The sequence below is a fragment of the Drosophila takahashii genome, chromosome 3L (genome assembly GCF_030179915.1).
Source record: "Drosophila takahashii strain IR98-3 E-12201 chromosome 3L, DtakHiC1v2, whole genome shotgun sequence".
In the NCBI taxonomy this organism is placed as follows: Eukaryota; Metazoa; Arthropoda; class Insecta; order Diptera; family Drosophilidae; genus Drosophila; species Drosophila takahashii.
Window position 1 is genome coordinate 13,993,454 of NC_091680.1, and position 22,298 is coordinate 14,015,751.

At 39.9% G+C, this 22,298-nt stretch overlaps 3 protein-coding genes across 3 annotated transcripts; 2 read left to right on the plus strand and 1 right to left on the minus strand.

The window, feature by feature from the left end:
• Window positions 1–7,587: 7,587 nt before the first annotated feature.
• Window positions 7,588–12,000, minus strand: bin (biniou). Its single transcript, XM_017155021.3, has 4 exons — window positions 10,787–12,000; window positions 9,298–9,574; window positions 8,799–9,189; window positions 7,588–8,108 (listed from the first exon to the last, which is right to left on the minus strand). The coding sequence occupies exons 1-4, from the start codon at window positions 11,833–11,835 to the stop codon at window positions 7,804–7,806; spliced, it is 2,022 nt and encodes a 673-aa protein (XP_017010510.3). The 5' UTR covers window positions 11,836–12,000; the 3' UTR covers window positions 7,588–7,803.
• A 7,149-nt stretch (window positions 12,001–19,149) lies between these two features.
• LOC123002342 (uncharacterized) lies at window positions 19,150–19,516 on the plus strand. Its single transcript, XM_017155036.3, has 2 exons — window positions 19,150–19,318; window positions 19,375–19,516. Exons 1-2 carry the CDS (start codon window positions 19,150–19,152, stop codon window positions 19,455–19,457), a joined length of 252 nt encoding a protein of 83 aa, XP_017010525.3. The 3' UTR covers window positions 19,458–19,516.
• Window positions 19,517–19,608: 92 nt separating this feature from the next.
• LOC108066502 (uncharacterized) lies at window positions 19,609–20,203 on the plus strand. Its single transcript, XM_017155037.3, has 2 exons — window positions 19,609–19,773; window positions 19,842–20,203. The coding sequence occupies exon 1, from the start codon at window positions 19,609–19,611 to the stop codon at window positions 19,771–19,773; it is 165 nt and encodes a 54-aa protein (XP_017010526.3). The 3' UTR covers window positions 19,842–20,203.
• The last annotated feature ends 2,095 nt before the right edge of the window (window positions 20,204–22,298 follow it).

A 22,298-nucleotide genomic window follows, 5' to 3' on the forward strand; every position in this document is an offset into this window, starting at 1 on the left:
GAAAACCCCCAAACAACCCACTTAACTCCCCACCTCCGACTTCGGCATAAATTAGTGCCCAAAGTTTTTTCGATCTCAGCTTAAAGTTCGGCTTCTCGGGGGCCAGAGACCAAAAAGTTGCCTGCTAATTTGCAGTTTGATAGGTTTTGCGCCAAGATGCCCAAGTTAAGGGCCACGTTTGAAGCTTGTTTTCGTTGAGGACCGGGCATTAAGTATTTTATCATTTTCCCTCTTCGGGCGCTTAAATTAGGAGCGACCCTTCGTTGGGGTAGAAAAAGAAGAAATTATACAGGCTGCTCTTTAAAATAAATTTGGTTTATAGGTGTTTCTAAACATTTTTATCAAATGATTATAATTAAGAACTGAAAAAGTTTAGTTTTAAGACGTTGTGATTTTTTTTTCCTATAGCTACTTATAGTTGGATATAATAAAGTTGTCGAAAGCTCTCAATTTATTAATACTTTAATGTTTTGTAAAAATTTTTTTTGTAAGTTTTCCGAACTCTATAATATTTTAATATTTTTGCTAATAGTATTATTTAATTTAAAAATCTAGTTTTTACTTCTGATGAATTTCTAAAAGCTTATAAATTATATTTTGTTTATTTTTTAATGCCGCTGATAACTGGGGACTAGATAAGCTTTATCAAAATATTTAATTTACATTTTTGATCAATACAAAAATATCCCTTTTTGACTTGGTACTCATTCACACCTTTTGCCCAAACATTTGCTGGGTTTGCTGGCCCATATACAAAACAAATAAGAAAGCAGGCTTGTATAAAAAGTCCTTTGCCCTCGTCCTTCCCGCTTTACCCCGCTCTCCTTGTTGTTCTTGCATTCCCGTTTTTTCGCCGACTTCATTTCTTTTTTTCTGCTTATTGAAACAATATTTTTTATTGACTTTGTCAGCTTTAAAGTAAATTTTATATGTTTATTTGGGCAAGGGCAAGTGTGCGTGTGTGGGTATGTGCGTGAGCGGCGGAATGAGATGGTCTGCGTGTTTGTCTGGTTATTAGACACAGGGAAAACAAACAAATGTATGTTTTATATTTGGATAATTTAAAAGTATGCTGGCTATTTTTTTATATTTCTATTTTCCTTTGGCGGTCTGCAAAAAAAACGCAGAACGCTTTGCATTTGAGTGCTGTCCATCTCGTTCGCACTTTAGAACCCCACTCGTCTGGGTAATTGATACAAGAATAATATTTGGCTCTATTAACGCAATCGCATTATTTTGACAAATATTTGTATTGTTTTAACATAATTTTTCGCATGCGATCTGTCTGAGGAGATGGGCAATGAATCATCGAATCGACATGTGTGTGTCCAGTTATCCCATGTCCTTTTGCAGGAGGAGTCCTGCATTTGAAATTCGAATGAGGCGACTGCGACTCCATCTGCTCCATTTTACGCATTTTATTTGGCTTCCTACCGGCTTCTTTTCGTTCTTTCTATTTTCTTTTTTTCGAGTTTCAGGATTGCTGCTGCTGATTTAACAAATTTTCGTCTTCGACATCGGCGCCGTGATTGCGATTGTATGGGTTACTTTGTGGGTGTGAGCTGTTTTTTGTGAGTAACTGTCTGGCTACGACTGTGCATTTTTGCACAGTTCATGTTATTCTTACGTAGTTGCCATTGCCTGTCTGTCCGATCTCCCCCATCCCACACATCCCTGCTGCTCTACTAGTCGACTCTACCACTCTATCGGATCTGACCATTCGCATTCGTATCTGTATCTGTGTCTATATCTGCCGCCATCCCACTGCATTCGACCTATCCAAATATTGTTTTAGTTTCCCAAAACTGCAACTTAACATTTTCTCCTCGAATGCAGCGAAAGTTGAAAGCTGCTTGGATCGGAAATGGAATCAAGAGAGTTTACCATGTTTCGGTGATGATACCGTTTTTGGGAAAATGGTAACTGCTTGTCAAATCAAAATGTAATATTTATAAAAAAATTTAAATATTTATTTAACAAGAAGTATAGTTAATGAGACTAAATTTTTTTATTAGATTATATTTTATTTCATCAGTTTGCAATTCATATTTGTTTTCTAGATGTCAAAAAATAACTTCATAAAAGAAAGTTTTTGAAAATTTAGGAGTTTATATTTAAATAATCTAATAACAACAAAAACCTTACATTTCTTTATTGGGATAATGCTTATTAAAATTTAAATTTTAAATTACAATTTTTATAAAACAATTAAAAGCCTGGTTATTTTAACATTTGATGCAAACCTCCTATCTCCTCTCCATCCAAAAATAATTCGGCTCGTATACTTTATTATTAAGTTATTAATATTAAAAACCCAAAACTACCCAATCAAAAATGTCATTAAGTAAATTAGAGTTCTTTGAACTTTGGGCCTTGATGGGGCGCCAATTTGAGACGAATTCTCGCCGCACACAACTTGTCAATTTGGCAAACATATTCGCCATATTCAAGTGACATCCCCGCAATAATTTTGGGAAGTGGTAAACCGAGTTGGGGATAGCTGTCTCGCCCATTTGCCACGCTCAATTTGATGCAGTCAGCGGAACGTTGACATCGTTTCGTTAGAGATGAAGGGGGATTGAAAAGTGAGGAGATGAGCTGAGTTGGAGAAAGCCATCCAACATAACCGGCACATGGCGGAAAAACGATGAGTCCGAACATGTGGTTCTGCTCATTGCCATGGCCCATTATTAAATTTTAGCAATGCCCTTTTTGGGCATAATACTTTTTTTTCGGCCGAGTAATCCAAGAATAATATTGATTTTAAAGTGCAGGGGAGTGCACCTAATCAGACACTTGAACCAAGGACTTAAGCAGCCAAAAAAAATACGATTTTTTTTTGGGTTTTTGGGAAAGGGAAACGAAAGGAAATGCTGATAAAGCGGTTTCAATCTTTGAAATATGCGCACTCGCACCCATACCACACTGAATTAACTCACACAGATACGCGCGGAAAACACAGATACACGCATACAAGCGCACGCTCGACTGCTCTCTCATGAATATGCAACATTTTCTCTGCCTCTGCCAATATGAAAGGGGGGACTCACACATACACTGCAAGAAACGACTGCGCAGCATTGAGAAGGGGGCGTGGCCAACTGGCGAAAGAGATGCAGCGATGGCGTTGGCCATTAGCCTCTCTCCCTCGCACACTGCAGTTTCCTGTACCCACAAAGTTCGTAGATACTTTAACCCCCCTTCCCTGAATTTAAGTTTTTTTTTTGTGGGCTTTCAACGGAGAGTTTTTCGGGGTGGTTCCGGAGTTATGGTCTCTATATTGGCCACTCATTAAAATTTATGATTTGTATATGGTTGCGGGCTTATTATGCATATATTCACAAAGTTTTCGCCTTTTTTTTTAGATCGTCTGCTCTTTTTGGCCAGACAATTTAGCAGATTAGTTGCAGACAAACACACACGCATTCCCGGGAAGGGGTTGGGAAATATCCGCCATTAGCCTAATCATAAGCGTAATCATGGCGAAAATCTTCCGGTCATAAGCAGCGGAAATTCAGCAGACGGCGCTAAGTCCGGAATAAGGCATTTGGAATTTGGAATCGAGAATCTGGAATTTAGAATCTAGAATCCATAATTCCTACCTGGCCGACACACCGGATGCCAAGGGCTAATCATCGATGCTTAGGCATTGATCATCGGCCAAAAGAGGGGAAACTTTTTAGGCATGTTTAGACTTTAATGCGCGCCGCGGGAATTCTTAATGAAATCTCGAGTTTTCACCCGGGTTTTCCCCCAGATGCTTAAGATTTACGGACTACCTGACCTCTGCCGCTCAATGTGTCCGGTTTTCCCCCCTCGTTCCCGTAATGATGATTATGATGATGATGATTCCACTTCCACGCGTGTCCTGCGGTTTCTGTGGCTATTTTGTGGTTTTCATTTTTATGGCTTACAAGCCGCAACCCGCTGGGAAGTGGGTGTTTCTGGCTACCCATGCTGCTGGGCTCTCGATGGGATTGGGATGGTCTGCGAGATGAGTTGGGAGCGTGTCCGAGGTGTGGATCTTTTGCCTAAGTAATGAGCTGCTCGCTGAGTCTTCCAGGAAGTGTCTTGTGGGGAATGCTAATGAAGGAGGTGCCAGTTTAGTGTTAATGTTTTAGTTTATTGGTAAGATATAATATCAGGCTGAGTCTAACATTTAGCATTTAATATTCAATTTAGTTAGAATTGAATTAACAACATTTTAATGTCGGTTATGTTGTATTAAATATTATAAATGCAACAAAAACTTTTTAATTAGTTAAGTCTTAAGAATTCGAGACAGTTTTAATTGTAAACATGATTATTTTGGGCATCTTTATGTAAGTTGTAATTTATGCTTATAAAGGAGATACAAGTTTAGTGTTAGTGGTTAGCTATTAGAATTAAAATTACAGACTAATTTTAAAATGTATCTTCTTTCAATAATCAAATTAGTTTGAATTCAAGGATTATAAAAAAAGAGTTTTTTTAATTTGGAACACCTCGTACAACTTTTAAGAAGTTTTTGTTTTTTAGGTGCTTAAAATAAGTTTCCTAATTTTATTGGACTTTTATTCAATGTCTTTTAAAAACTCCAAAGAGCAAAGTAAACTTACCTACAAAGCTAAAATTAAACTAAGCTTTTTGCGAATTAAAACAATCAATTGAGCTCAATCAGTTATCTGAAATATCTCCCTCAATGAACTCGATACACCCACCATTCTGGGCCAAGAAATCGCAGCCTTCATATGTTTCTTACCTGATTTGGCCAAAGCCCTTTACCATTTAGCATCTAACATTTGCCTTCGCAGGCAGCGATTGAATTCATTCATAAAACACCTTGCCTCCATCGTCTTGCCCATTCAAAGTTGTAACTGCCTGTCGTATCTGTTGCTCGGGCTGCTGGTCTAATGTTTATTTAATAAATATTCCATGCCATGTTATTGCAACGAGACTTTTGTTTATTTGTAAGAGAAATACGCGACATACTCGAGACGTTGGCGGGATTCAACGGGGGAGGTGGTTGGATTTCAGAGAGGAATCGGTAAATTTGCAATGGGAAAACTCTTTGAAACGGCCCCTGTTTATGGGGAAATCTATATTTTTGTTCGCTTCGCTCCGTCGTCCGGACAATTTGGTATGGCTCGTCTATGAAAACATTCGGGCAGCTGGAAAATCCTTGCGAAAAACGTTTTTAATTTTCGCATAAATTTAAAGTAAATACGAGTGCAACAAACGGTTTTTAAAAAATTGTTTGTTTTAACGCAAAGAAAAATGTTTCTGCTGCTCTCTCAGTGAGAAACTCTTTGTATGTGTGTGTGTGCGAAAATAAAAATGTTCAAATCATTTTATTTATTTATTTATTTATGCAGGCTGTGCATCTTCGATTTGGTTTTTCGTTTCGTTCGTCCTGGTCCTGCAGGCTCTGCTCAATCGCATACGTATCCTTTTTGGCTGGGACTGCCAATCGGGCTCCTACCATTCGAATTCGTGTGTTTACTTGACGCGCAAATCCTCTTACGACGGACTCCAGTGTCCTGCGTTCTGTGTCCTTCGTCCTTTTTGTGGTTTTTGGGTTCGTTTGCAGTTCGATTCGAGGCGGAACGAAACGGACAATTGCATGTTTTGATTGCCGCCTGCAATTGTCCTGTTCGCTCCGGTCCAGCCTCCGCCTCGTCCTGCCGATCCTTGCGGTCCTGTTCGCCGGTTTGCTGGATTGCTGGTTTGCTGGCTGGCTGCTGTGCACTTGTGACAATATTTTCATAATTTTTGCATCTTTTTTTCGCTCATCGCCAACGGTAGGTGCGTGTGTAAACATTAACTTTTCAAGAAGATTTAATCCCGATTATCCTTTGACTGTGAAATTTTTCACTCAAAACTTCTCCGCATTTCCAGCCTTGTGTTTGTCTTTGGCTTTTCGGCTGAGTCTCAGCCGCAGTCGCAGCAATCCCATTCCCTTTTTTTCCCCTGGCCAGCTTTGTCCCTTCATATACGCATACGTATATCCCTGGATTGTCCTGCGTCTCGTCCTGCGAGATAATGATCAGCGGCGACGACTTCTTGATGCGATTGCTGCTGCCTTTTCGCCTCGCAGGACAATGGCCATCGGCCTCGTCCTGCCCAGCGACTTGGACCCGGGTCCATTTGACTCTGGGCTGGATTTTAATTTGCTCATAAAGGTGAGACAATTAACAGAATAATTGGATTGTTCATCTTGCGGACAATGCGAACGGGGCTTGTGTACGAAATTTGAGACACTTTAAGCTGATTAGTTCGTCAATGGTGCTGCATAGTTATCCATGGCTGTGGCTCAATTAACTTGTTGTTATCTGGTTATCTCAAAAATATTTGAAAGGGAAGGAATCCTGGTTCCTAAAATGTAATATGAAGAGATCCATATCAATAAGTAATCGAATTAAAATATTGAGAATATTACAGGATATTATTTATTTTAGTTGATATTTGTAACTTCTATATAAAACAAGGCAGACTACATACACAGAGAGAAAAATCAGGATAATGATAAGCATTCTTAAATTAAAAACGTTAGATCAGAAATTATTCAAATGTTTTTAAATTTAGACACAATGTTCTTGAGACAGCTTTAAGGACCGTTTTTTATGTATATAAACCATGTTTCCTATTTATTACCTTTTTAGTCTCATACATATATGTCATGACCGCCAACTTTTGAGGCAAACACATTAACCACTGGGCCAGCTGGCCTTCTAATACGCAGTTAATATTCTCTTAAGATAATATTTTAAATTCGAAGTTGCGGTGCCTCTACCCGAAAGACCCCGCTGTGGTCCGAAATTGATTTAAAGTTTTGTGAAATTAGTTTTTAAGTACAAAATATAAAAACCAATATGGAACTTTGTTCTTAAATGTAGACTAGGTTTTTTCCTAGGTGTATTCTGATACAATCTGAAACTAATATATTTTGTAGCATACTTCTACTAATGACAACTATAGGTGGCGCTAACGTACATGTAATTTTACACGAAATTACATAAAATTTACATGAACGCAAGCCAATGATGCCAAAAATGACATCCGACGAGCAATGCTGCCCATAAAATACTTCATCTGTACATCTTACTTGCTTTCCCATTAGCTGAGTAACGGGTATCTGATAGTCGAGGCACTCGACTGTTTGTTTGCCAAGTTAAACATTTTTCCAAAAATCTAAACTATATCTTTCCAACAAAAAAATCGGAATTTTGGTTCTGACTAAATTCCCAATCGCCTAAACTTAAACACACTTAAACCTGGATATTATACTTTCCAGAAATAATCGTGATGTAGGCCATAGTGAGAACAAATAATAATTTTTCTAAATCAGCCAGAAAGTAGCAAAAATTAATTTATTAGTTTAATAGCTGTTCGAAGCACGGCGTATTTTAGATTTGTTAAAATTGTTGGGTAAATTACAGCGAAACATTTTAACCGAAAACCAAGATTCTGGTTTTCTACCAATAAGAATCCGTATTTTGGTAGAAACAAATTAAAAAGTAGTCCAAACCGGGAACGTTCTACTTCGTTGAGCTCGTAACCAATCGATTAATCAGCACATCCAAAAATAAATTACACAAGAAACGTCAGTAATTTTAAAAATATATATTATTTTGGGTTAAATTCCGCTGCGATGCATGTCTTGTTTATAAATAGTTGTTTTCTATTGCTAGGCGTATAATATATTTATTTATGAATAGTTTTCCTTCTAAGCACTATGCAACTACATTAGAGCCTAATTAAACGTGATTATTGTATCCTTTGAGGTAATAATGATGAATTGAATGGCTGTCCCATCTGGGATGGCTAATTGGAGTACTTGAGCGCCTCGTAATATCCGCCGCCTCCATTCAGAGCGACCGAAGTGGGGGGCGGAGTGATGGGCGGCAGGTAAACCGGTTTACGATCAATGGGCGAATGGTCGATCACATGGTTGCCACCGGACTGCGATGGCGGCGGTGTCATGGATGGGTGGTTTTGGTTTTGGTGGATGGATCCGTGGTTCGGATGGTGCTGCTGATGGTGGTGATGATGGTGCGCCTGCGCCTGAGCCTGCGCCTGTTGAATGCTGGATAGTCCGGGCAACTGCTGCAGCGAAATCGACCGGAGACCTAAAAAATAAAATGTAAACGGATTAAACTTGCAGTTCTCTTTTTATGGACAAGCGCTAAAATTCACACTGCGCCGCTACGTCGGCGGCAACTATAAAAAAAAGAAAGGGAGTCGATCGAGTGCGGCATAGATTACCATATGTTGGTGCCCCCTCCCTTCCCCTGTTCTGCGTAATTCGAGATGTGAACCGTCAGCAATTAAATTACCCTGATTGACGCGAACACCCAGGAACAATCCGAGCCCCCTTCACAGAGCTGCCCTTCAAGTGGATGCACTGGGAACAATTCTGGTCAATACACTCAAACTTTAAAAACCTTAAACTATTTTCGAATATGGTTTAAGTTTTACAATAATTTACCTAGGGTTTTCTGAGTTTAATAAGTATATTTCCTAATACAGCCAAAAATAAAACATTTGTTTTAAACGATGAAAATGTATATAATTACTGATATAAATAAAAGTATATAAGATACCTATTACAAGTTAGCATTTATTATACAACTACCAATTATAAATTATTATTTCTGAATGTAAGTCAAGACAAAAATGAACTTGGTATTTAACCATATTTCTCTGATTAATATTTTTAGAACGTTTTTTTTCTTTTTTTCTAAGACAAACTATACCTCGACCGACTATTTCTCGCTGTGTAGCTCGACCCTCGTCGCTTTCTGGAGCTGTTCACTTACCGTTGTCCAGGCTGCTGGCACTTGTTGCATAGGAATAGCCCGCGGCCACGAGACTCGCGGTTGGCGCATAATCGCTTTGTAGTGCCGCCGCCGATCCCAGGGGCGAACTTGAGGGGGGTGCCGAGGGGGTCAGGCTTCCCAGGGAGGAGTGGGCCAGCGGTGGCGTCGAGGCAGAACCATTGAGATTTCCCCCCGCCGCCAGACAGGATATATTCGAGTACTGCGGCAGTGGACCAACTCCCATTCCCACCGACGAGGAGCCGCTGTGGGCGGCATGGGCGTTCCAGGGATCCCCAAATCCTTGACCTCCAGCCGGTGAAACAACATTAGCTCCGGCTGAGCTGTAATCGTAGCTGGCGAAGGCGGGCGAGGCATAAAAATTGGCATTGTCCTGGTGGAAAAAACCAAATTTGATTAGTAAAAGATATACAATTTTTTTTAAGATTAATTTAAAAAATAAAGTTTATTCAAATATTTTTAAAAACTTTTAAAGACCTACCATTCCGGCATCGCCGTAACTGCCAGTGTAGTATCCATTGGCATGACCGGCATACGGCTTGACCTTGATCTTGGAGCGGTAGCCCCTTGGTCGCCGCCTCAAGCTGCCCTCATCCTCGAACAGATGCGCCGAGTTCTCGTCGATCGTCCAGTAGTTCCCCTTTCCCGGCTTTCCCACGCCCATGCCTTTTGGCAACTTCTTGAAGCACTCGTTCAGACTGAGATTATGACGCACCGAGTTTTTCCAGCCCACATACGGTCCTCGAAAGAATTCATAGCTGTGAGAAGGAATAAAGAAACCAATTAGTCTAATCCAATTTTTATAATTTTTTAAAATTTATAAATGTTTAATATTATGAACTGTTTCTAAAGGTCCTAAAATACTGGCTATATTTTAAGAATATTATAAACTGTAGTATAGATCCTTGAACCAATATGCGTATACTTGATATTGTTGTGACTTGAAATAAAATCATAATAATTATGAGTCCATATCAAGAATTTGAGAGGCCATTATGGGCCTAACATTATGTTTTTTCTTCTCTTTGTGCTGGAAGACAAGCGACAAAAGACGAGAATTGATAATCGAGGGTTTATTTATTTTACTGCGCTTGCGAAACCCAATTAAAACTTTTTTAGGACGATGGGAGCTCGGCGTCAAAAATAAAAAAACAAACGATGTCAGCTTAAAAGCCTCTCACGCATGTGAAGGAATCAACCCTTTCCCCTTTTCACGACTTTGCCCTTTTAAAGCTCAAGTGGATCTCCGTCTCGTCGCCGAAATCGAAATCCAAACAAGAGTCGCGAAATATGAGCTATCTGAAGGATGCGCATGCGGCGAATCGAGTTGGCTAAATAAAATCGGACGCAAGTAAATAAACCCAAGCGACGCATTTTTGTTGTGGCCCGACATGGAACGGTATTGGTATTAATAACCGTATCTGCCGGAGTCTCGATATCGCCAATTGGCTCCGTCTGAGATGCCGCCACCATTCCATAGACCGGGTTAGTCAACGGGGAAAAGCGATCAGAAATTGAAGGTTTTATAAAAATGATTACATTAAATTTGGGCAGAATGAAATCATTCTTATAAAACATATAATACCATTAAAAAAAATTGTAGACAAAGGAATGCAAAAAATCTACAAAATAAATATAAAAATTAAACAAAACTAGTGAATAAAAAAAAATATAGTCAAAGGTTCCAAAATGGTTAAAAATTTACAAAACACAGTAAAAGATTTACAGTCAAATTCATAGAAAAAGTTGCAACCTCCAATATTTATATTAAAAGTATTCTTTTAATAATTATATTAACATAGCCGTAACTTTGTAAATATCTTTCCGAATAAAGACTATTGCCCTATCGAAAATCACTGATTAGAATATTCCCAAAAAATTCAAATTCTAACCTTTATTAGAATCTTATTAGGAATGCATTTTAAGGACCTTTTCAGAACTGATATCCCTTTTCCATATTTATTACTAACCTCTTCTGCAAATAGGCATAGATCTCGGAGAGAGTTAGCTTTCCAGTCGGCGATTCCTTGATCGCATGTCCGATCATATTGATGTAGCTGAGGGCAGGTTTCTCGGGCCGCCGGGTGCCGGACTTCTTGGTGGTGTCCGGAGTGCTGGGCGTGTTATCCTGGTTACTGGATGATCCACCGCCGCCTCCTCCCGATGATCCCTTGCCTCCTGGGGCATTCTGACTGGGAGGCGAGGAGTCGCAGCCGTTCAAAGATTTGGCAGGCGAGGAACTCGAACTGGAGTAGTTTAGGGCCGGCATCCCGTGGGCATTGCTGATCACCTGCGAGGGTGAGCTGGAGATCCGCGGCAGGTAGGCACCGCCTGGCGAGTGCTGGAGCTGCTGGGACTGCACCTGCTGGGGAGGCTGTGGCTGTGGCTGCTGCTGCTCCACCTCGTGACTGGTCAGCAGTTGGTAGTCATTCGCACTGAGAATGGTGTTGTTCGAGCAGTACTTGATGGTGGAGGTGTACTGGTGGTTCATCGGATGCAGCTGCACCTGCAGGGGCTGCGGAGCCTTCGACGTGGAGCTCACGTACTGCAGATCCTGCGGCAAATCGGTGGGCGTCTTTGAATTCGATTGCGGGGAGGCGGAACCCGCCGAATGGGCCGTCATCAGAACGCCATACGGTGGTATGGGACTCGAGGAGGCCGGCGGCGTGCCCATGCTGTGCAGGGCACTCAAACTATAATGCTGGGCTGCCGAAACGGGCGTGGCAGTGGGCGTGACTTCCATATAATGCTTGAGTTCCATGTACCCTATGTTAGGTTTCTCATCCACCAACTCCGTGGGTGATTCTCCACCGCCACCCATGGTCTGGTAATTGCCACCAGGTAACAGATTCCCCGAGCGGTATAAATGCCCCGAATGGGGATGACTGTGTGGGTGGGTGTGGGTATGCGGGGTATGGGTGTGATGGCTAAAGGGCGAGTGGGCGCGGGGATCATGGTAGTAGCCCAGCTGATCCATCGTCATAACCGAGCGATCCGACACCTCCTCACTCTTGATCATTTTCACTTTAGTTTTTTTATTTTTTACAACACAAGGTTGAAAATATTTTTTAAATATTTATTTTTCAAATCTCTTTCTTCGAACAATCTTTTTCTAAAACACGCGCGTTTTTTCCGGCGGAATACTATATTTTCTAACCGCTGGAAGACCGCTCCGCTTGGCTATTCTCACTCGACTGATGGCAGATCGGTCCTGGAGCGAAGCCGATACCACCACGATCCCAACCGATGCGATCCACTTGAGTTGCCATCGGACGGAATTCTTTTTTTAGTACGCCCACGCCTTACGCAAATCGCTCGATATTCTCTCTTTCTCTTGGTTTTCCAGCATATGTATATGTTTGGGTTGCTCTCTTTGCGGACGCCGCCAATTGGATCGTCGTCACAGGGTTTTTCACTCAGAGAAAAAGCAAAATATATATGTAGGATTCTCCCCTGGAGAAGGTCTGTGACTTGGGAACTGCGGTTATTGGAAGACTTCGGTATGCCAGGTATCGCGAAAACTTAAATGGGAATCGAGAGAAAGTCGAGTGCCGGGGGGATTACTATTACTTGGGGGGAAAAAAAATAGCTTTAAGCATTCCTTAAGACTCAAATTAAACAAGTCTAAGCTGACATAAATAGAAATATTATTGGTAAACTTAGTGCTCTAAAAAGTTGATTTTAAAACAATATGTTAAACGTTTTCTATTTATCCTTACTGAATAACAAAAATGTGAAGAATGTGAAGAAGTCTTTAAGAATCCATTTAAGAGCTTTCTAAGCTTGCATAAAATAAATAAATATTGTTGGTAATCTTAATGCTTTAAAGAGCTGATTTAAAAATAAAATATTAACCCTTTTAATTTATCATTTACTTCATTATCAGAAAGAAAATTAAGCAAATTTACAAAAACTTTTCCTAATATTTATCTTCAATTAAGCCATTTAATTACAATTTGCGATTAACAGAATACCTGCAATAATTAATTTTAGGCAGTATTTACACAACAATATTTTGCACTCTGAACTGATTATTTTGTAAACATGGCATCTGTGTATAATTGCAATAATCGGTTCAAAGAGTTTTTAAATCTATCCTGCATTTAGACCCCCATGACCCCAAGGATTGAGATCGGAACCCACTCATTACTGACTCATTATGGTTATTATTTCCGACGCGAAATCGGATTGAGATTGAGTCAAACCATTGGCACAACCTTTGTGCATCGACATCCCCGCCAGGAGGCCTCTTTTCTCCACCCCCCCTTCTGCCAGTCAACAGTTAATAAATAGTCGAAAAGCAGAAAGAGATCCTCGAAGATCGAACCCCGCAATTAGCCCGAATGAATTAACGTTTAGCGGTGCCAGCGGATTCGGTGGAAAAAGGAAACTGCCGTTTGCTGGAGGCGGCATTCGAATTTCGAAACGAGCTGTTAATTGATTTAGTCGTTGCCTGGCACGGATCCGGACCGAGATCGGGAATGGGACTGGAAAGGGGAGCGGTACTGGAAGCCCGGGGGATTAAGGGGGGGAAGCGATATACCGCCGGAGAGCAGCACCCCTGAGTGCCGCCATTGCTGTCAGCACTACGCCGACTCGTTGGCAGCAAGACGACCGTGACGGAGATGGAGACATGAAGGTAGAAAGGGGGTTCTCCATATAAAAAAATGTATTAACAATTTAAATTAAATTAAAATCCATTTTAATCAGTAAAAAAATACATTTCTAAACTCATTTAATTTTTATTTAATTTTTTTAGGGAAAGTGGTTTTATTTTTAAAGATATTTGAAAATATTTTCCTAAGGTTTTATATCTAAAAAAATTTCAAAAAGTAAAGGAGACAATATTTTAAAATAATGAAATTTATACAATAATTTCGTATCAATATTATTTTTTCTTACTTGACGAGGTAAGAATAATAACTTTATGTTCTATAATTTTTTTAACATTCTAAAGATAAAATGTTAAAAAGATATATTGAAATTTCTTAACAATTATAAATCTAAGACCCAGAAGAAAACGGACCCCCCTTTAACTACACCCCTGAATGGAGACGATGGCGACGCCGCTATCCAATGCTCCCTCTCCCTCTGGCGGTGTTGCTGGCCCGCTCTCGCCTGCGGTGTCGCCGGGGCAACGATTCAATTCGGCTCGGTTCCGTTCCCCAAAAGAAGAGAAACGAGATACACAGGGGCGCGCACAAAGATACAGATACATTCTGTGGAGGGACACACGGGGGCGGAGTTTTGTTTACATTTCACGAAATTCTATTTGTCGACGGCGTCGGGCATTGATTGAGAAAATCGAAGGAGAGAAAATTCCGTTCGCTTGGCTACTTTTATTTTCTGGCTGTCCCGCGGACATGGCGGCCTGAAAGATATTTTAATTCCATCCGCCACTTTTTTTCCCGCCCGTACATCAAGCTACTCGCACTCGCCATTTTCTGCGAATTTCCCAGAACCCCATTCGAATTTTTCCGAATTTCAGCATACCTCCGCATTTTAGTAATTTCCATCGGGCATTCAGATATTTTTCACTTTTGCCATTTTTCTTGTGGCTTCTGCGGTTTGGAGGCCATAAATTAATTTTACTTTGATTATTATTACTTCTCCTTATTCGTTTTTTTCTCTTTTTTTTGTTTTGCCCGCTGTTTTTGTTTTGTGCACATTCAGGAATTTTCGCTGCGAGTGAGGAATAAATTAAGCAGGCCCCACCAATAGCTCACAGACCCTGAAATGGCGGGAAATTAATTAATTGCTCTGCTCGGCGATGGATTCCTGGAATCGGGAAAATTATGTTCGATTAGGCCAGGCAGAAATTTACAAAAATTCCCAGAAATCTGTAAGGATTTGTTAAGTTTATGTAATGTTAATGATCATATTTTGTTTTATATATTTAGTTAGAACATTTTTTAGTTAGAAACATTTTTTTGTGCATTTATATTTTTAAGTTCCACGTACAATCGCTTTAAATAGTAAAATCCCTACACATTTTCCCTGTACAATATGATTTATAGAGTGGGGATTGGGATTACATTTACTGCCCACAGAATATTTACTGCAAAATTGATCAAAGATTCCAAAGACCATATTTTGACAGTTTCCGTTTCAGAAAAATGTTTGCCAAGAAATTTCCAATATGGTTTCCCTCCGATGATTTTATTTTTGCATTTCCCGGTACGACATCTTGTCTTTATAGCCGATTATTTATAGCCAGTGTCCGACCAAAATGCACCGACCACCCAGCCAGCGTATGCGTCATCTTAACTGGGTCAAAAGTTCCGCCTGTGCACTTTCGGCCATCTTGTATTTACTCCGATAGACTTGGTCAATAGACCACGAAGCAAATCTATCCGCCATAACCTGTGGATGAGCTCTTCTTGCGGTCATAACACAGATGATCCATAAACACTGGCTAGGGAATTCCCAAACAAAAGTCGTCATCAGTTCACATTGTTGTTCCGTTTTCAAGTTCAGATAATCATAATAAAGATAAGTTGGCATAGACGGAAGGCGCGCTTCTCTTCTTGTTTTGCTTTTAATTTTAATGTTAATGTTATTAAATGGCCGAAAATTGTTTACTATTATGGCTGTTTGTAAACAAAATTATGTATACGACGCGTTGAGCCGGCCGATCTTCGATTCTATCCCAGGCGATCCCATTGATGCCCGTTGGCTGCTCCTGGATAATGGATAATGGGCCTCGCCATCGCATCCCAGGCATTGTTTAAACTGTAGTTTTAATAAACATTTAACAATTAAACGCTGTACTCTAAACAGATCGGGCAACCAGCAACCATCAACCACCAACACAACTTTTGTATACAAGAAGAAGCCGCATTCGGATTTGTTTTTGCACACTGACCTACAACAACGGGTGAAAGCAAACAATTGCACCTAAACCGATCCTCGATAGCCACGCCCCCCGCCAACGCCCCCGCCTCCGGGCTTATTAAACAGTCTTCCAATAAATAATCAAAAAAACCAGGGAGATAGAGGGAAAATCTGAACACGAAAAAAATATCAAAATATTTACATAGAGTTTTCGAACCGAAAATTATGCCGTCTAGTTAAACTTCGCTGCCCCTCGCCCATCTTTTCGGTTGGCCAAGACTTTGTTTAAATATTTACATTCGGCCGTGTGCAATTTGTTGCTTAGATCTCTCACTCCCAACGATTCCTATTCCGATCTGATCCCATTTTTGTTTATCACAGTCTTGATTAGGATCACGTGTTGTGCGGTGGCCAAAAAAACCCAAAATGAAATACACAAACACCGCTCTATTTGCTATTTTTTAAACCAGCCACCGTTTAAGTTGTTATTGTTCTTTCCCACGACTGTAATTATGTGTTTGTAAATATTTATGAATTTCCACGATTTATTTCCCATTAAATGCGAGCATTTCTGGTTAAGTGGATTCGATCTTGTTTGGGCGAATGCGGTTGACAAACTTGAGTGGTATAAACACCGAAATGATTGCTTAAAGTTCAAAAAGGTAAATTCATGGGGAAGGGGGCATTTTTGCAACGATTTATAAATATAGGAACGACACAGGATATTAAACAGAGTGTGTTGGTAAATTTTATCTGGTCCGAAGTAAACGGAAACGGAAAATGGCTTAATGAGTTCAAGAAAAGCTAGATAAATGGAAGAAACTTTTAGCGCCTTCTAGGGGTTTAAAATTAAATGGTTAGGTAATCATGTTTTTTTTAAATAGATATTGATAATAAATTGAATTTTTTTCTTATTTATTAAGATAATTATTTTTTTAATAATTGTAATAATTTATAAAGTTAATAAATGTATGTGTCTAACGCTTTAAACATAAGTATTTATTGGAGCATTAGGATATAAACAAAAAAACAAATTAAATTAAATATTACATTATTTGATAGAGAATATATCTAAAAAGTTAGTATTCTACTTCAATATTTTTTTTGAGAAATATAACCTTTATTTCGTTAATATAATATCTGGTTATTAAATTGACTAAATTTTATTTATTTCCTTGGTTGTTTTTAGTTAAATATTTATAAAAATTCAAAAATCCTCACATGCATGGAATCTATATTTTATTTAAGAATCGTCAAATATTTTCATCTATTTCAAAAGAATAAATAATACGCTCGAACCGAATTGAATTAGTTTTGCCGAACATAAAAATGAAAATTCCTTTGTTCTTTTAGCACAAAATTGTGCCTTGGAAATTCGGTTAATTGCATTTTCGATCTCGCCTCCTGTTGTGACCAACGATTGCCACACTTTGGCACTTCTCTTGGCCATAAACACCTTGGCCGCTGTGAAATGTACGAGTGTATGAATGTGAATCCAAATCCAAATCCAAGATGGGCGCCTTGCGCAAGATGGCCAAGAGAATCTGCCGCTGGCTTGTCGATGCCATTGCCAAACTATGCAAACTATGGGCAGACGCAGTAAAAGTCCAGAGACGCCTTCAGAAACCAGAAAAAGCCCCCACCCCATTTGGCGCTTTGCGCCATTCAACTGTCGAAGCTGGCGCAATAAAATCGAACAATTTATAGACTTGCGATCCATTTGGTGCGCAATAATTGCGCCAAATGTACAAAAATTAAGAGAACAAAAAAAAAAAAAAAAGAAACGGGTCAGAATCGATGAGGGCGTTCTACAAATTACTTTGGAAAAGACCCAAAAAATAAAAAGAAACGCTGGGCACTTCGGATGCCCGAAAAACACAATACCCGATCGCATCCGATTCTCCACTTTGGCCGTTATTGTTTAGCTTTTAGTTTAATGGCCGGTACTTAAAATGCGTTGACTCACAGGCGAACCGAGGAACAGGAAACTGAAATTGAGCATCTGATCGCTGATCGCTGGGGATTTACTCGCTTTTCATCGGCCGACCGATTCCGCAACGTTGGCAGTAATTAATCTTCCCGCTTAAGCACCCTTGCCAAAATGGCTGATCAGTGATCACACATCTCTCGGTCTTCGGTCTTCTTTCTCCTGCAATTCCGCAATCGATGATCTCGATCTTGTATCTCCGATCGCCTCCAATGGCTGGAATGGCATCTGTTTCGTTTCATTTGACGCTCATTGTCGTCATTGGTCCTCCGCCCATCTCTTCTCTTCCCATTGCCACCAATTCTTCCGTGTCGTTCGCTTTGTTCTTCCAGGGCTTTTGTAGACGCGTTTTTTACGGGTCTCAGTCTCTGGCCTTCGAGGGCAGCGCACCTGTGAGGCCTAAAAATAAGCGGATCCGGGGAAAAAACACGCTTGCTCAACATTGAAATGTCATGGGTGGTGTTCCATAGCTTGACAGTCGAGTGCTGGAACTATTAGCCTAAATGGTTTTTAAAAATCTGAAGGTAAAAACAGCCTTAAAAATTTGCAAGATTACGGAATCGAAGGAACAGTTTAAACAGTTCAAGGATTTTCAGCTTTAATTTGACAGTTTAGTTCTAGTTTCAGATAATAAATGGAAAATAAACTTTAATGTATTTTTTAGATTTTCTAACTGATTTTTTTCATTTGCAAAATATTATTTAATCAAAAATGAAATTAATCAAATTAATTTTTAGCTTCAGAAAATAATATTTGGTTTAAAAATCAGAGATCATTCAACTATTCTTTACCACGCCTTACTTGAAAATATCGCTCAATTTTCCAATCCTTTAATACCTTTTTATTTTTAGAAGCATATATAGTCCCAATTTCTTGACAACCTATCATCACCAGATCATTAGTAAAAAGTCAAACATCAGAAATGTAGACCAATATCGCGTTCAAGTGGATCTAGCCCAAAAATAAAAGTAAATTTTTGTTTTTTGGTTTAATCAACGGCGACATCCTGACGCAGCAGTCGACTAATTATCCGCACCATAAATCGAACCAATTGAGGCGCTGACGACAAATATTTTGACGTGGCGCCGCCACGACGTTTTCCCCGCTTTTCCAGCTCCCTTTCCCTAAATCCCTGGTCGTGGTTAATGTGTGGTCGCCACTTGAGATGGATTTGGGAAGCGGTAGCCACGGGGAACTGGAAACTCGGCTTGTAATTGCAACTGAAACCGAAAACCGAGCTCAGAAAACGCAAGCCAAGCGGCAATTGAGAAGCGGATCGGCCACATGTCACTCTACTCATGGAATTCTGGCTAAGAATTCGCTTTGGCTAAGGAGTTTTGGTAGGAAGAGTTTAAGATAGAATAGCAGAAAAATAAAATATTAAAAAAAAATCTTTCGAATACCTACAATCACAGGAACTTTTGAATTTAACATTTAAAATTTTTTGTGTAATCTATTCGGTTGTCTAAAATCAAAATTTCAAAAGTAATCCTTCGGTAAACCATTTAAAACATGCATAGAATGCGAAATATGGGGCTTATGAAACTAAGAAAAGGTTTAATGAGCCCGCGCCTCTTTTCGGGTTCGGCAAATAAAGGCGATTCGGGTAAGGATTCTTGTAAGGACGATGGAGCCAAAAAAAGTGACAAGAAGAAGAAAAAAGTTGATCTATGTGGAAGACGTAAGTTAACCACTTTTATATAGCTGACAAAACTAATAAAATCTTTTCGCATATAGCTGTATTTCCCACAGCTCCTCGCTGCAAAAACAAACCCAAAGGTTCAGATGGCAAATCCGGAGATGATTGCAAGAAAAATTAAAGTTCTTGACACTTCCAGAAGTATTTTTTATAAATTCCAATCACGAACTTTGTGAAATCATAGATTGCCCTGAAGAAAAGTTCATCTTTATTGGAATCTTCCTCAATCACTTTTTAGTTTTTCACACTTCCATCTAGAGAGCAGTTCAAAAATGTCCCGACTTTTGTTACAGTGCCGCAGCACTTTGCTGATCCTTCGCCATCAGACGGCCGTGGAAAGTGAGAAAGGACTCTTTAGCAAGCTCGTGGAGAAATGCCAATCCTTTCGGAAGGAGGAAAAGGAGGTGGCCGAGGAAGAGGAACCAAAGAGGTCTTAGGTAAGGAATCCAAGTTTTATCTCAGTACTGTAACATTTTTATCATCTTCTTTCCCAAAACCCTCATAGGCTACACCAGAAGTCACCCCTTCCCGTTCATATAAGATCATATAATGGCCAACAAATTACCATATTGTTGCCGGGGGCCCAACATGAATCGGGTCCATTTTACGGGCAGATCATAAAACGGAACGTGCACAGACATTATAAAGCCATAAAGCATCAACTAAAATCTGGCAAAAATAGCTTAGGAAAAACAGGCAATGCCCAGACTTAGACAAGTGATATAACATCATTTCCATGGGCCGTTTACGATGTCTAAGATTCCAGACGGAGGATGGGATGGTGAAGAAAGGCGAGATTGACCAGGGAAACGTATCAAAATTTTAAGCGAATACAATTGATAGATAAAAGCGATCGTTTTGGATGAACTATGGGCATTGTTATTCGGTTGGAAACTGCAGAATATCAGCTGGCAGGTGCTTAAAACTATAGTTGCAGTCTTTGAACTGCGATTTTCGCAGATCCCAGATGCATGACAAAGATTACTCGAAATCCAGAAGCCCGCGGGAAACTAATAAATTCCACATCCGAAATGTGGGTGGGTGGCTAGTAAATGGTTCCTACTCACTCCCCCACTTTTCGGTTCTTCCCATTTTTACGGCAATTCAATTGCATTGCCAGCGACTTTTGTTTCCTGCCGCGTACCGATTTTCCTCTTTTTTCTCCACCACGCAGGTTGCAACCGTATGGCCATGTAAGATCTATATTTTCGGGTTTTCCTTTGCGAGATGTAAACAAAAAATATCTATGGAAAACCCCCAACCATCGTCACACTTGTCGGCCCAAGACAATACTTTTTTCCCAGCTCCATTCTCTTTTTATTTTTATATTTTTTGTTGCCTTGGCGGGCGATTGATCGAATGGTTCGGTGTAATATATTCTCGTTTCTCTGCTGTTTTTTGGGGTAATTATTACTTTATCGCAGTGTAAACAAATCGAAACGGCTAATTTTAGTTAAAGAGATTATTCGCTCTGCCTTTACGATTCTGCGGCCTCATTTCGTTGGCAAATCGTTGGAATTTATTGGATTAATGGGGTTACTCGGGGTCTGGGGTATCTTTAATGTTGGCTTGGCAAAGGAAACATCTATGAAACATAAATCAATTTTAATAGTCTATTTTTCACAGGACAATGTATGGATCGGATCTTTTAGTGGAAAGAAACCGGACAAAAGATTTCCGATCATTGTAAACTTTTGTGAATTTTTTGAAAACAAAATTTAAGGAAAATTTTGACTAACAAAACTAGTTTATCATCAGGATTATAATTTTAATTATTTGTACAATACTGATATAACGGTAATAGACCTCCCCACTTTCTCTATAAATTTATTTTCTCTACTTGTCGGCCTCTTGACGCCTTTTGAAAAAGTGCCGAAAATCAATTGGATCATCCGACGATCGAATCCATCAATACTTTTTAAACGCTTCGCGTCTGCAGACTGCAACTTCACTTGACTGCGACTGCAGATTGAAAGGGGAGCGGCAACTGGGTGATTATGGGGGGAAATGAGGGGTTTTCCCGCCTGTCTGTTTCACCTTTCAACGGCCAGCAAAAGAATTCATCCGAAACTACATTTTTCAGCTTCCCGAATTATCGGGGAAATTAATCTTCTCAATCTTGAGTTTGCCCAGTGCCACAACACATGTGCCAAACTCTGTGTTAGACACTGGAAAAAACATTTTGATATTGCATTTATAAATGCAAATATTTTTTGAATTTTTAAAAGTATGAATTTAAAATTGAAATTTAAATAAAACTAATAGTTTATGGTCTCTGAACTGAAGACCATAACTTTGTTTTTGAAATTCCCACCCACATCCCAAACTTCTTACAAATCGGATGAAAATTTTAAAAATAAACCAGATTTCAAAATTTCTCCCTGTGCATGGTATGTGCGGGTTAGCTAACGGTATATCTATTTCAAGGCCTTGCCCATCCTTGTAATTGCTCCTTCATCTTCTTCTTCTAGCTGCTGTTTTCTTGGCAGCTTGTTGTTTTTGGATTTTGCTGCCTAGTCTTCCTCTTCTTCGGCCCGATGGCGATTGAAGTTTTGGATGAAATGTGCCGACATTCGTCAAATCTGTTGGCATCAGCAAACAGTTCGGGATTCCGATGCGGGCAGCATGCGCCTCGTTTGCAGCCAATGAGTGCGACCGAGATGGAATGAGGGACCACCCAAAGTGCAGTACTGCACCCTCTCCCTCGCACACCCATGGAGAACCGCAGAAATCCATATTTCTCTAGCCTGCGCTTTTTACGATAATTTACAGGGGGGGAAGGGAAGTAGGGTAGCACACAAACGATCATTCATATTCATTCATAAGGCAGCGGGATCACGATTCCGATTCCGACCCCGAGATCCCCTTTATTCCCACCACCCCCCCTTTTCTACGCCCCTCGACAAATGCCGCACGTTTCGTGTAAACATGTGTAAATCATGACCCGTTGATGGCCTTTATT